The sequence below is a fragment of the Phallusia mammillata genome, chromosome 4 (genome assembly GCF_965637545.1).
Source record: "Phallusia mammillata chromosome 4, kaPhaMamm4.hap1.1, whole genome shotgun sequence".
NCBI classification, from domain to species: Eukaryota; Metazoa; Chordata; class Ascidiacea; order Phlebobranchia; family Ascidiidae; genus Phallusia; species Phallusia mammillata.
Window position 1 is genome coordinate 9,767,150 of NC_137255.1, and position 12,956 is coordinate 9,780,105.

Sequence of the window (12,956 nt, forward strand, 5' to 3'; positions counted from 1 at the left end):
CCTTAAATTACAGGTATTGATAAACTGTACCAGGATATCATGGTTTTTAGACAAGCTTCTCACATTGAAGTGAATTAGCACAATATCATTATCAGTCACAGTCGAAAGTAAAGAATTATATTCCGTCACATCATAGTATGTTGCCTTGTTGTTAATCATTTTTAACTCCAGTGCTTATTTGAGAAATGATACCAAAAAAAGTATGTACAACAAAATGAAATTCAAAAAAAATATAATAATAATACATATATAAATACACTATCATACATACGTTAGGTGGTGGCATTCCTTTGGACCTATGCTTCATTCAATGGAATGTTTTGAAGAACCATATCATCTGCATTCCGAATTGCAATTGTTGGACTGTTGTCATCTTTTTTTAAGAGAATTACTCCATTGTTTGTCCAGATGTATTGTAACTTTTCAGATTTTTTGTGTTGAAGACAGCAGTTGAACAACTTCCGGTTCATTTTTGTTAAGCTTTCATTGATAAAAATTTTAGTGTTATTGTCTTGCCGTACCTGCCTAAGTTTTCCTCTGTTGCTGTATATTTGATCTCTTATTTTTCTTGTTGTGAACTTGGCAATGATGGTTGGTGGATCTTTGCGGCGGTCGTTTCCAACTGCCCCAATCCGATGTGACACACTTATGTCAGCTTTTGTGACTTTTACACCAACTTGTTTGCACACTGCCATTACAATATCATCAGTACTTTCTTCTTTGTTGTAATTAATTCCTTTAAATTCCAGACAGTCCCTTCTTCCGTATTGTTCCAGTGCATTTAGTTCATTTTTGCTTTCATTTAGTAGTTTTTTCATTGTTTCAATATCTTTCTTCAGTGCAGCATGTTCTGTTTTTACTTTTTTAATTTCCTCCTCATTTGTTGTTACCTTTTTTAGAATACAGTCATATTTTTCAGACAGAAATTGCTGACTTTTTTTAATGATTTGAATCTCTTCCATCATTTCGTTCATTTTTTCGCTGTTTTCCTTTGTTTGGTTTAATACAGCATCAAGTTTGCTTATCCAGGTGGACTGTGCTTGCTGTCCAGTCTTTTTTGGAGTTGTTTTAGACATGACAATTATTTTATTTTTTATAGTTGCCAACCTTATTCAAATCACCTTATTCTTATTCCCTTATTCAAATAGAATCTATTCTATTGAAATGACTATTTTAAACCCAATCTAATTGATTTGACGCAATCGTGACGTTTGCAATTGTTTAGCTAAACAGAACATTTTGTACCTAAAACCGCCGGTTGTTAAATTTCAATTTCGAGTCCAAAATTTATGAACTGAATAATTGTTTGTTGAAGATAACAGTCCAAACAAATGTAAAGAAATAATGCTTTTATTGTCAAATATTCTAGCAATTGCTCATGCCAACAACAGTTTTGAACGTGTATAATGGTATGTTAAAACAACACATTTAGAGCAATAATGCCATATTGACTGGTTAGTATTAGCACGTTAGGTATTCGTGGCGTAGTGCAATATGACTGTTCCAACTCAAAGCAACTATTCGTATTCGGATTGCTTGAACCGGTTTATCGAACATGTTCAACACCTTCGTATCGCTGTCAGTGTTTCCCCAAAATTCCTACAAATATAAATTTGAAAATAAATTTTCAAGTTGATTACCTAGATATGTTTGTGAAGATTAAATTGCAGTGACAAATCTATTGTGTACATTTCTTCTAAGTTGGGGCTTAAAATACTTCCATAAGAGTCGTGTCCAACCTATATTGCGATCCACTGAGAAATGACTAAGTTTCTTGCTTGAGTTAGGATAAAACTGCCTTTTGATTGGGGACCGTCCTGTTTGGATAAAAGTTCACCGGTGATCGGAGAATTCATGGTTTTGTAAATGTTTTTAAAACGATAAATGTTTGCACTTAAAACCAAAGCAGTTGTTGTGGCACAACGATAACATTGCCTAGCGTCACAGAGATTGTAAATAGAAAACAATAATAAAACCCTGCTGCAAAGCAGTTAACCAGTAGTTAAATTTACCAGTGCTCGGTACTGTAGACATGTTGTTTCTCAACTTTCGAATTGTTATACGGTTTTTCAGGAGCACAGATTATATCATTGGGTTAATTTTCGATTTAATTGTGGTTGATGAAACTTATACCTCTTTTAATCTGGCATCACGTATTTGCTTCCAAATTTGATCAGTTTTACTGTTGTATTCCACTTTAAATTTAGTCACCCACTGTGATTCCAAATTTCTCCCCTGAGTTATAACACCGGTGATGGTGGTCGGCTGCTGTAATTCTACTTGAATCCATTCGTTAACTTTACCTGCAGAGCGATTTACAGTTAAAAATATTGCTGTGTATTTTTCATTTAAAATCTTTAATTCCACATAGGTCTTTCAATGAACGAGGTCCTTACTATTTTCGGCTACCCATGCCCCAACCACCAAACCACCAGGTATGCCAAAGCGATCAAGTCTTCCTTTGTTTGGATGATGATCGTTGTTCCATGGGTGGAGGTAAGATGATCCGGTGACTGCGCTATCTGAGATAAATCCCGTCTGTAACCCCAGCTTGCAGAGAGTATCTTTGTAAATAGATAATGGAAGGATGTAGTATATTCATTTTGATTTAATATTCAAAAACAGTTTCCAGTAACAAAGCCAGCAATGTTGGTATCAATAACCTGTTTTATTATTGTGAACAAAACCGAAAATAGTTTTTTTGTACCTCTGTTGGCTGCTAGATTAAGGGTCAAAATCTTTGGAGGTTGATCTAAATACAAAAATGTTAAGTGTTGACTTTATTGCCTATCAAACTATCATCTATTGGATTTTTTACACAACTGTTTCACAGCACAATAATATAGTTTTTTTACTTACCTTTAAGAATTTTTGTTTGTATGCAAGATTGCAGAACCGGACAAATTCCACAATCTGCAATCAAGGATAAGATGCAAATATTTATTACCACACCAAAAAAGATAATACGGCTGTCACTCAAACATCAAAACCAAAAAAATTATATTAAGCTTATTTACTTGTCTATGAAAACTATGTTTTTAATTTTTAAACTATTTACTCTATAATGTATATCAATAGTGGTGTTTACTACAACTGATGTCCGAGAAAAGCCTGATTATGAAAATATTTAAAACGTTAATCAAACCTGTTTGAAAGGCGATGTGCGAACACACAAGCCAAAAAATCATCAGAATGTTCATTTCCTATAAAGGTTCTTTTGTCAATGTTCGCAATCAAAACAATGACGTAAAACATAGTAATGCAGTTAGGTTTTTAACCGAGACCTTCTGTGGTTGGAACTGTTTTGCAAAAACAATCAAACAAATGACCGTGACTCATTGCAGAATGACCAGTCTACTGAAATGACGAAACATGACAATGAAACACACTTGACTAATATGACGAAAACGCAATGTTTACCAAGCAGATGCGCTGGTTCGGGGCAGCAATTTTGTTTTCAACAGAAACTTATCAGGACCTTTACGATTTGTCGTTTGCATCGCCTAAATTTGAAATTCCGACCCAAACCTAGGGCACCGTTCCCCACGTAATTGTTTTCCAGCTAGCAATTGGAAACTTTACCGGTCAACGGTTTGTCCCAATTCCTATCGGAATTATTCGTGTTGCACATTTTCAGGAATCTGCCAATTTGTATGATATTTCAGATTTCTGATTTCTGGATGTACGAAGTTTTCTAATTTGCGGTTTGAATTTGAATGGTCACAATTTTAAAACATATGGCAAAGTTTATGTAGTGATTATGCGATATTTGCGCAAGCTGTACCACAAACAAAAACTAAGCATGAGTTTTTGAGCAAATAAAAGTGACGCCAATTTGTCTCTACGCACGGCTGTGTTACCAATAGACCTGAAAATGTTCCGGAAGCAATTGGCCTATTACCACTAATTCTATTCTAATAAACAAAACATATTTACGCCTATATTCGTATACTGGATAGTTTGAAAGCAACCCAGGCAAATATCGCTTACACCTGATAAACGTATTTGGATAATTAAGCTTGAATAAATATCTTGGCAACAGAGTACTAATAAATCGTATTTCGCTTTTAAACTGGAAAATAAAATGCCTTTTAATACTTAGTGGTACCAAACATTTCAATTAAAAACATATTGCAAAAATTGAAATATTCTTTGACAAAACAACGAAACTTGGTTTTGTGTTTTACAGATTAACTCACAAAACCGCCAAACAGGTGCTTTTTATTAAGAGAGCGGAAACAAACGATATGAAATTCCATTCTCATTTCGAATCAAACTTATACAAATATTCCGTTGACACCTTGTGACGCAAGCAAGGATACATCGGAGTCATTTTGGTCATCCTTGTTTTTTATCTTTTTAAGAAGCTGTTTAAATCTTTTACGTCTTGCCATATCATGCAAAAGCAAACCACCAGTTGTTCAACAAAAACATTGATTCTATTTTTTTAGGGATCAGTCGCTTTGCTCCACCGAATTGCAGCCTTACGATTCTTCCAAAGTCGGCGCAAAGCAAAGTATAAATAATAACTTACTTTGGTTTTTGTCCGGACTAGTTACGAGCAAAATTCACAACGAGAAAATGCAGGTTATGCTTTTTTGCCAACGTTTTCTTAAGAAAGAGGTGTTACCATATACAGCATTCGACATGATCGAATTCAATGGCACTTGTCAAAAGAATGGCAAATGTCATTCTTCTTTTAAACCTTTGCGGAAATGATGCCTGCAAAATGACAAATGTGAACGGAGTGCCACTCAATCGTTTTAAATCAAATTGTTTCAAGCTACTGTCATTCAAAACCGTGCAGATTTTTTGTTTCAAGTATTAAGGATTGTAATAAAGTTATCATCTCAGATTTTGGTTCACAATCCATTACGAAGAGCTTTACACAAAAGCCATTTGTAACTTATATTTACATGTAAAGATTGTTAGTTCTGTAGAGAAACAACTGGTTTGGCGCTGAAAGTATGTTTTAAAAATGCCTTCCATAAAAATGCCTTGATGCTGACCGAGAATTAGGTTTACCTCTGTCAAGAATCCAGCTATACCGCATATTTTTGCACGTATTCGAAAAAATATTCGACACCAGATGTTGAGTTTGAAGTAATAAATCTACATATAAAGGCAATTTTGCTTTCATAGTTATGCTCAAATGTTAAGCACAATAGTAAAATAAATTTGACCAAACAAAACAAATTTCAAAAATATATGATTTATGCGTTTTCCTTATACCCGCTTCACATTTTGGACACAAGTGTGGCCTTAAGGTTGTCTAGTGTAAAATGAAATGGACAACATGTGTTTTCTATCAATCTTGGAATTAACTTAAAACTCGAAAAGCAAAAACCTAACTTACATACAACTCTTTTGGCAACAAATTTATTGCAACTATTTATTCTTCTACGTAAATTTGTGTAAAATCTATATCCGCACAGAACTTAAGCATTAGTAAACACAAAAGTTTACTTGGTCTGGCAAACAAAACTTGGTAGGGCATGTAAAGCAAGCAAGAATAAAGTTAAACATGTTTTTTGTGTGTGCATCAAATTAAATGTTCCGATTTCTAACCGGAAAATCATGAGGTCATTTGGAGAGTGGAATAAAGTTTAGAGTGGAAGCCAAGGCATACAACATTACCCCTGTTTGCTGAAAGAAAAAGACTGTTGTTGTTTCCAAATGGCTCAACGTTGGGGTTGCGGAATAATTTGCCATCATGTACATATTGCAAAAGTTATCGAGTGATTTTAGCGAAAACCCACCGTCAAGCTCGTTGGTCGTTTTCAAGCTCCTTTGATGTCACAAGTGCCATCTTAAATTGAAATACATTTTGAAATATTTTTGTTTAACAACAAATTTTAGGCTTTATTGTCAACCAGTTTTTGCTTTGCAGTAGGCTACGTCTGATGCAATGTTGTCGTGTTCACACCCCAAGCACCAATCAATGCGCACTTCTGAACGCCATTTAACACTGACCTACACACTAAAAACAAAAGAAACACTATATAATATAGTCGGTTTCATCAGCCTTTCGGTGGGTGATAGGGTTAAACGCTTTATTGCGACGGTGGCAGAATTGGCGGGTAGGTAACGATCATTGGATGGAACATACCTAGTGATATTATATGTTAAGTAAACTATGTTACGAGACATGTGTGTAGTATTTAACACAAGTTACACAAGATGGTAATTTAATCGCATATAAAACATTGCATCAGTTTAATTGTTAAAGCTTGTGTTAAAAAATAACGCTCAAAATTTGAAAAGAAGAAACATGTTAATTAATATGCTTATTTTTTATAGCTGCGAAATCCTGCTTCAGTATGAAGGCATTGAATATGTTGAACAGACTTCAGCAATGTTCCCCGATATTAATTTCCCCCGATCGTTTCCTACTACGTCGCAGCAAGTTTCAACTTTGTCAACACCAACGACTTCCGCTTCCAGGCTATACTTGTCGCTGACGATGCATCAACAAAACACCGTTAAAACGACCTGGTTCAGTTTATGCAATCCCAACTTGTACAAGATGCAAAGCGTTTTGGTTTTAAGGACAAAACTGTGCTATTATGTGTAAAACAAAAGTTTCGTAGAGACAAACGTGGGCACGAATTGAGATGAAAGTGAAAAAATGTATTATGCGGAAAATATTGGATAAGGAATAAAATAATGGGTGCAGAAAAGGGAAAGGAAAAAAGCACCAAGGACATGTATCAGACTACAGTTTATCCAAAAAAAAATTAAAATTTTTATTGTAATAATTTCTGCCGCAACTATTGTTACACAGTCTCGGCAATTGCAATAAACATTCATCACTACAAAACGTTAGATTCGATGTAGAATATATCAGAGTATCTATATGCTCAAGGGACATGCTTTTTGACAATGTGGTTCAACAAACAAACCAATAAGATGATGGTGCAGCTTATACTAAATTTGTTGATTTTGCCAATGTCGGCATCACTTGGACCGAATATTCCAAAATATTAACCTTATTGGTTAATCCCTAAAATACGACGACCTGTTTGCACAGACCCTCCAACAGACAGCATTGACAATAATTGTTTGTGACAATCAATAACTGAAAACGGAAAACGATTTTCAAGTAGCAGGATTAGTCAATAAGTTTACATGGAATATATATTTACCGAAGTATTCAGTTCCCACAAAACCTAAGGACAAAATGTAATAAAAGATGAATAAAAGTAAATAAAACACAACAAAATAAAGTGTTAAACTATTATGAATGCCACTTAAATGCATGGCGAACAACAGCAGGTCAAGACTTATCTGTAACAGGCACACACGTCAAAAGCTGTACGCTAAAGAACACCGATAAGCAGGAAGAGTGGAAAACAGAAGCTACGACAAAAGCAAAACTGTTGGTTGGCTTGATGTTTTCGCCATGCTACAAAATGGAAAACAAAACAAAATAAAATTCACCTCATGCCCCTTGCTTAAGCAGTGTTTTGACATGCCAAGTATGATGCAAAACACATGTTTTCTTTTGAGATAAAACACAAACAACACACTTGACGTGTCAAAAACATTACTTAGACACTGGGCATATGGTTGATTTTCAGGATGCGGAAGTCTTTAGAAGTGCGTTAGAATCGTTAGTAACGCTACCAATTCACAGAACAAAAACGTGTACAATGCGGAAGTTAGCATACTGAGACCAAAGCGAGGACCTATAGCCTTGTATGTAGTAAGCTGATAACAGAAATTTATATGTGTTGTGCATAAACATAAGCATAAGTAAATTATGGGCTTTAAATAAAGCAGTAATATGTTTTTGGGGGCTTCTTTTGTGTACAACCGTACTGGTTTGTACGTCGTACACCACAGTAACTTGTGACACGGAGTTTTCCCATCTCAATTTCTCAATCACAAAGTTTGTGTGTCCTGCGAACTGTTGGAAGCAACACTCAACATTATGTGGAAGTGGTGTGTATTCTCAAGGTTCCATCTGCCTGGCAGCAATGCAAGAACAAATAATCGATGGTAAGATTGGCACACGTTTTGTTATCTAAAAGTTTGAAGTAACAAAATGCACTATTTACTGATTTTTTTACTGTTTTGCTAATTTTATTAGATTCCGGAGGTCTAGTAGGGGTTTATAAGACATTAGGTAGAAAAAGTTACAAGGGTGGCACTGTGAACGGAGTTACCAGCAACACATGTGGAATTAAAAACGTGTCGTACTCGTTCGCAAGTAAGTTCAATCTCTCAAAAAAATGAACTACATATATTTGTAGACAAGTAAAATAAATCGATTTATGGCGAAAGCAATGCTTCTGTATAATTTGTTTTTGTCTGAAGACATAAATATAACCCGCTTTGACAGTGACGTGTGAGACCGTGGGTCATAGTGACGATCCAATTACGAAGCTCCACTGCCCAGCACAATGTCGCGCTGCCAGTTATTCTTGTGGGAGCTTGGGTTTTTATTTAAACAGTTCGGTGTGTGCAGCGGCTATAAAGGTCGGAAAACTTAAAGGTAAGAATTTCCATGAAAAGGCCAGATTAAACATCAGTTCATATACTTTTGTATTCAGTTGCAGTAGGTAGAAACTTGCTATTTTTTAACGATTTTAATGTGAGTTTTGTGTTTTCCAAATAGCATCGTCTGGAGGTTTCGTTACATTCTACACATACGGACGTTGGAACAAAAACGACACATTGATAAACAACGCAAGCACCCTTTATCCGTGTAACTTTCAACAACCTTGGTTCACATTCGAAGGTTTGAAATGTGTTTATACTTTTCATATCCACCAACAAAATGATTAAACATGAACAAAGTGCGCAAAATCTGTGCACAATAGCCCCCTAAACCAAATGTGCGGAAAAACATATTTGTAGTATAGGCTCTATAATTCGTTTACATGAAACAAATTGCCAAACGGATGAACGGTATGTTATTATAGTGTCTATATAAATTGTCAACTCTAGTTTTGAATGTAAAAGCTAATTAACACATTAAAAAACATTATTGACCTAATTGGTACACTTTTGACATCAGTTATAAGGTATTTATTGCAGATATTAACGACTGTGTACCTGATCCATGTGTCAATGGAGGGACGTGCGCTGATCTGATTGGAGAATATCGGTGCGTTTGTCCTGATGGATATAGAGGGAATAACTGTGAAATACGTAAGTTAAAATAAATTCACCCGTTGTCAACTTGCATGAACTTTTGTAATGGGTAATTCAAGGTAAAATATCGGTTTTCATTACTGAAACCCAATTAACGTACATTGCGTATAATTTCAGGTTGCCTGTTAGGGGTAAAGAATGGTAATATTCCCGACAGCGCAATGACCGCTTCATCCAGATACCATAACGATTATGCAGCTAGATACGGCAGACTTGATAAGACTGGTCACCAAAAAGCATTCTGGGCATCTGGAAAAAGTATTAGTTATGGGTACCCTTCCTGAAGGGAACACCTCTGATTTTACTGTTTGTTTACTGTTTAGTGTTATAGTGAATAAAAGCCGTTTGAAAAAAATGTAGCGGTGTTTTAGCAATATGTGATTGGCCACCCTGATAGTATTAACTGATTAGATTTATGTATTTTGTATGGCAAATGATGAATTAAGGCCAGCGTTGAACGTGGACCAAAATTCTGCAGTGCATCATTTGATAAGTTCGATCAATGTAAAAAGGTGTAGCGAAGGGGGTAAGTTTACTGATAAAACTCGATGTACATACAATTCCAGATGCTAAAGGTCAATGGATTGAAGTTGCCTTGAACCAATCAACTAGGATTACTGGAGTTATTACACAGGGTGCCAGTGCTAAAACTTTATGGCAATGGATAACTCAATACAAGATCTCGTACTTGGAGGCAGCCATGACTCAATGGAAATTTGTCACCGACTCTCAGGGACAAGCCAAGGCAACTAGTTCCACTTTGAACCTTTCAATAGTTTATAAGCTTGCTTGTAGAAAGCCTACAAAATCAGGTACTATTCTTCCGAAACAACACTAAACAATAAAGAAATCTTGTAGTAGGAGGTAGGACCATTAAGAGTAAAACATACTGGGGCAAGCAGTTTTAACCACTACTTTTAACAACTGAATAAATTTTGATGACGGGCGCTGGTTTGTACCAAAAACAAGGCACCAACTGTTATAAGCTACTCCGCAGCAGTGATAAAAGTAAGCTGCATTGCTGTTGGTGTAATAAAACAGTTGCAGCCCGGCGCTATGAGTCCGCCAAGAGACTCCTCAAGTATCGGCTACATAAGTAATCTACTGAAAAAGCTTTGGTAAACTGTGCAATATTTTGTATCCTGATTTTTTATTAGCCTTTAATTTCGTGGCTACGTTAGAACTAACAACAAAATTTTGGGTTCCGGAAAGAAACTTATTCTACTTTGATCATTTCTTTTCAGTAGTATATGTTTAGCTTAAAAGCAACAATGAAAAACTTATACGCAAACTTATTTATTTGCTATTTTTAACATTAATAACTCATTGGCTCATACACGTGAGTCATCTGGGACCTAATGTGGCGCATCGACTGTTACCCATTGCATGGCCTTCATTTAATTACCTAATGTTACTTGTCAATTTCGTGTACAGTCGTTGCACCTAGCTAGTTAGTTTTACGGTTGTAAAACTAAAAACCGAATATTGTTTGCAGTTGTTCGACGGAAACACCAACAGGGACACCCACGTGACCAACCGGTTTGAACCACCGATATTTGCCGTTAAACTTCGTCTTGTGGCAATGAAGTGGCGCAATCACATTGCAGTTCGTCTCGAGTATTTGACTTGTTAAACCTCGGATCTTGTATCTCTTATGCTTTAAACGAAAGTAAACTTGAATATTTTTGTGGATATGTTACATGTCGTTTACAATTAATGGTTGAACAAAATTTGTGACGTAAATTTACATCAGTGTCGTGGATTTTGACATGAAAATCGTTTAAAACGTGGGATGTGTTGTTTGTGCTTATCATAAAATATGTAAAATAAAGCATACAAATCTATAGCCTATACATTGTCGAGTATGACATGTGGATGTAGAAGCCGGGGCAGAATTAGTTGTATGAATCAAGACAGTGCTATTCTTCTACACAGAAAATAGATGGCAATAAAAACAGATTTTTTTGCTTTGTTTATCGATAAGTAAATGGTGATACCCGGGTAGCTGTGCGTCCCGTATTGCAACATAAGCTGTGCTTTTTCCAAACCAAAACGCAATGCTACTGATTTTTTCTAAAGTATAAGCCCCTGATCAATTCATGCCCATTCAACATCGTAGGAACGCAAAGTCATGAAATTCGTCCTAGAATTCGGTAACCATATTTTAGTGCCGTTATGTAGCTATATATCCTTTTACCAATCAAAATCGACTTAACTCACACTACAAGCATTTTCGAATGTTCTTACCTTGTTTACAAGTTTTTGCGACCCCAACTGTTCATTGCGACTGCACAAGTCTAAATATGTTTTAATCTAACCCATAATTTACCTCATGTATCCCAAGTAGGCCTATTTTGGCCAGGGATGTGTGCACAACTGCGAGCAAAAGGTTATTTGTATCAATAAAGACTGGAATGTGAAATTTCAAGTTTATAACTTTGTTTTCCTTCTAAATACTTGGTATTACTTTTTCTTTGCAAAGGGTTGGAATCAAAAACTCTTCTGCAATAAGCTTTATGTTAAGATAAAGCACAAAGAAATACACACATGGCTGTGTGGGTGTTCTGTGACAAATTAAACCACAGTCGAGGCACGGGACATCAATATGCTGGATCCTACATATGTGGAAGTCTGTGAGCTGTGACAGATGAAATCCTAGCCAATTCCACAAAAACGAAGGCTGTCTGAACAAAGAGACCAATACTCAGTAAAATGGTATCATAAGAATAATTGACGAAGCAACAGTGCATCCTAATCAAAATCAGTCAACAAAATTGTTTAACGATATACATTTCACCCAAAAAGGGCATCTTCAGTCGTTCTGCGAAACAACGGGTGTAAAGGTAAAACGAAGCAATAAACTCAATCCATATTAAACCCACCAAAGAGATACAGCAACCTGCTACAAGCCCTTGCTAACTATGCAAGATCTGCGACAGAACTGCGTCTAAGCTACACGAAAGGCAAAGACTACAACAAGCGATAAGGGCACAGTGCGCACACGGATAAAAAAGAAGGAAAAGAGGAGAGACGAGATAACCGTCCCCGCCAGGGGCAACGAAAGAACTCTGGAGTGGACACAAACAAACAACCCAGTCCAAATAAAATTACCAAATATAATCGATAAAAAACAGTAAAATGGTATCGCGGATATTGATCAGGACATGCACCGTTGTAAACACCAAAGAGGGGATATCTGTATACTTGGAAAACTGAAAAAAACAGCTACATTACTAGACTGTCCTGCACCGTCTAGACCAGGGTCTAGACCACTAGACTCTGGGCATTAGTGAAAAATGGGAAAAAACATTGTTACGAGTACTGTAGCAATATGAACAACCGTACAGGTTTGTACGTCATACAACACAGCAATGTGTAGACACGAAGTTTTCTTAGCTTAACTTCTCAATCACGCAGTTTGTATGTCCTGCGAACTTTTATTTTAACACAGTAGGCTTACGTGAAATAGATATAGCATGCTATGTTATTATTAATCAATGTATTATATGAAATTTAGTTTTAGACGTTACTCATAAAATGACCATTTCGGTATCCAATGATTCAAGACATTTGGAAACATTATAGGCCTACACTTGGCTTTGGTCATTGGTTAATAGTTTTTTTTTGTAGATATTAATAATTGTGTCCCTGATCCTTGCATTAATGGAGGAAGTTGCTTTGATCTGATTGAAAAATATAATAACTGCAAAATATTTGGGGATCTTGTCTGATGTGATTGCAGGTGACCCTTGCTGTTTGGAGTGAAAGGATGTTGAAATCGCCGACAGTGCAATGGG

The 12,956-nt window shown here is 36.0% G+C and overlaps 1 protein-coding gene and 1 long non-coding RNA gene across 2 annotated transcripts; both read right to left on the reverse strand.

Annotated features, from left to right (window-relative positions):
- Positions 1-296: 296 nt before the first annotated feature.
- Positions 297-1,076, reverse strand: LOC145223432 (uncharacterized). Its single transcript, XM_080089859.1, has one exon. The coding sequence runs from the start codon at positions 1,074-1,076 to the stop codon at positions 297-299; it is 780 nt and encodes a 259-aa protein (XP_079945985.1).
- Positions 1,077-6,177: 5,101 nt separating this feature from the next.
- Positions 6,178-12,214, reverse strand: LOC145225374 (uncharacterized). Its single transcript, XR_013859875.1, has 4 exons — positions 11,707-12,214; positions 9,260-9,408; positions 9,061-9,145; positions 6,178-7,970 (listed from the first exon to the last, which is right to left on the reverse strand). It is a non-coding gene; the product is annotated as an uncharacterized LOC145225374 (long non-coding RNA).
- Between the last annotated feature and the right edge of the window lie 742 nt (positions 12,215-12,956).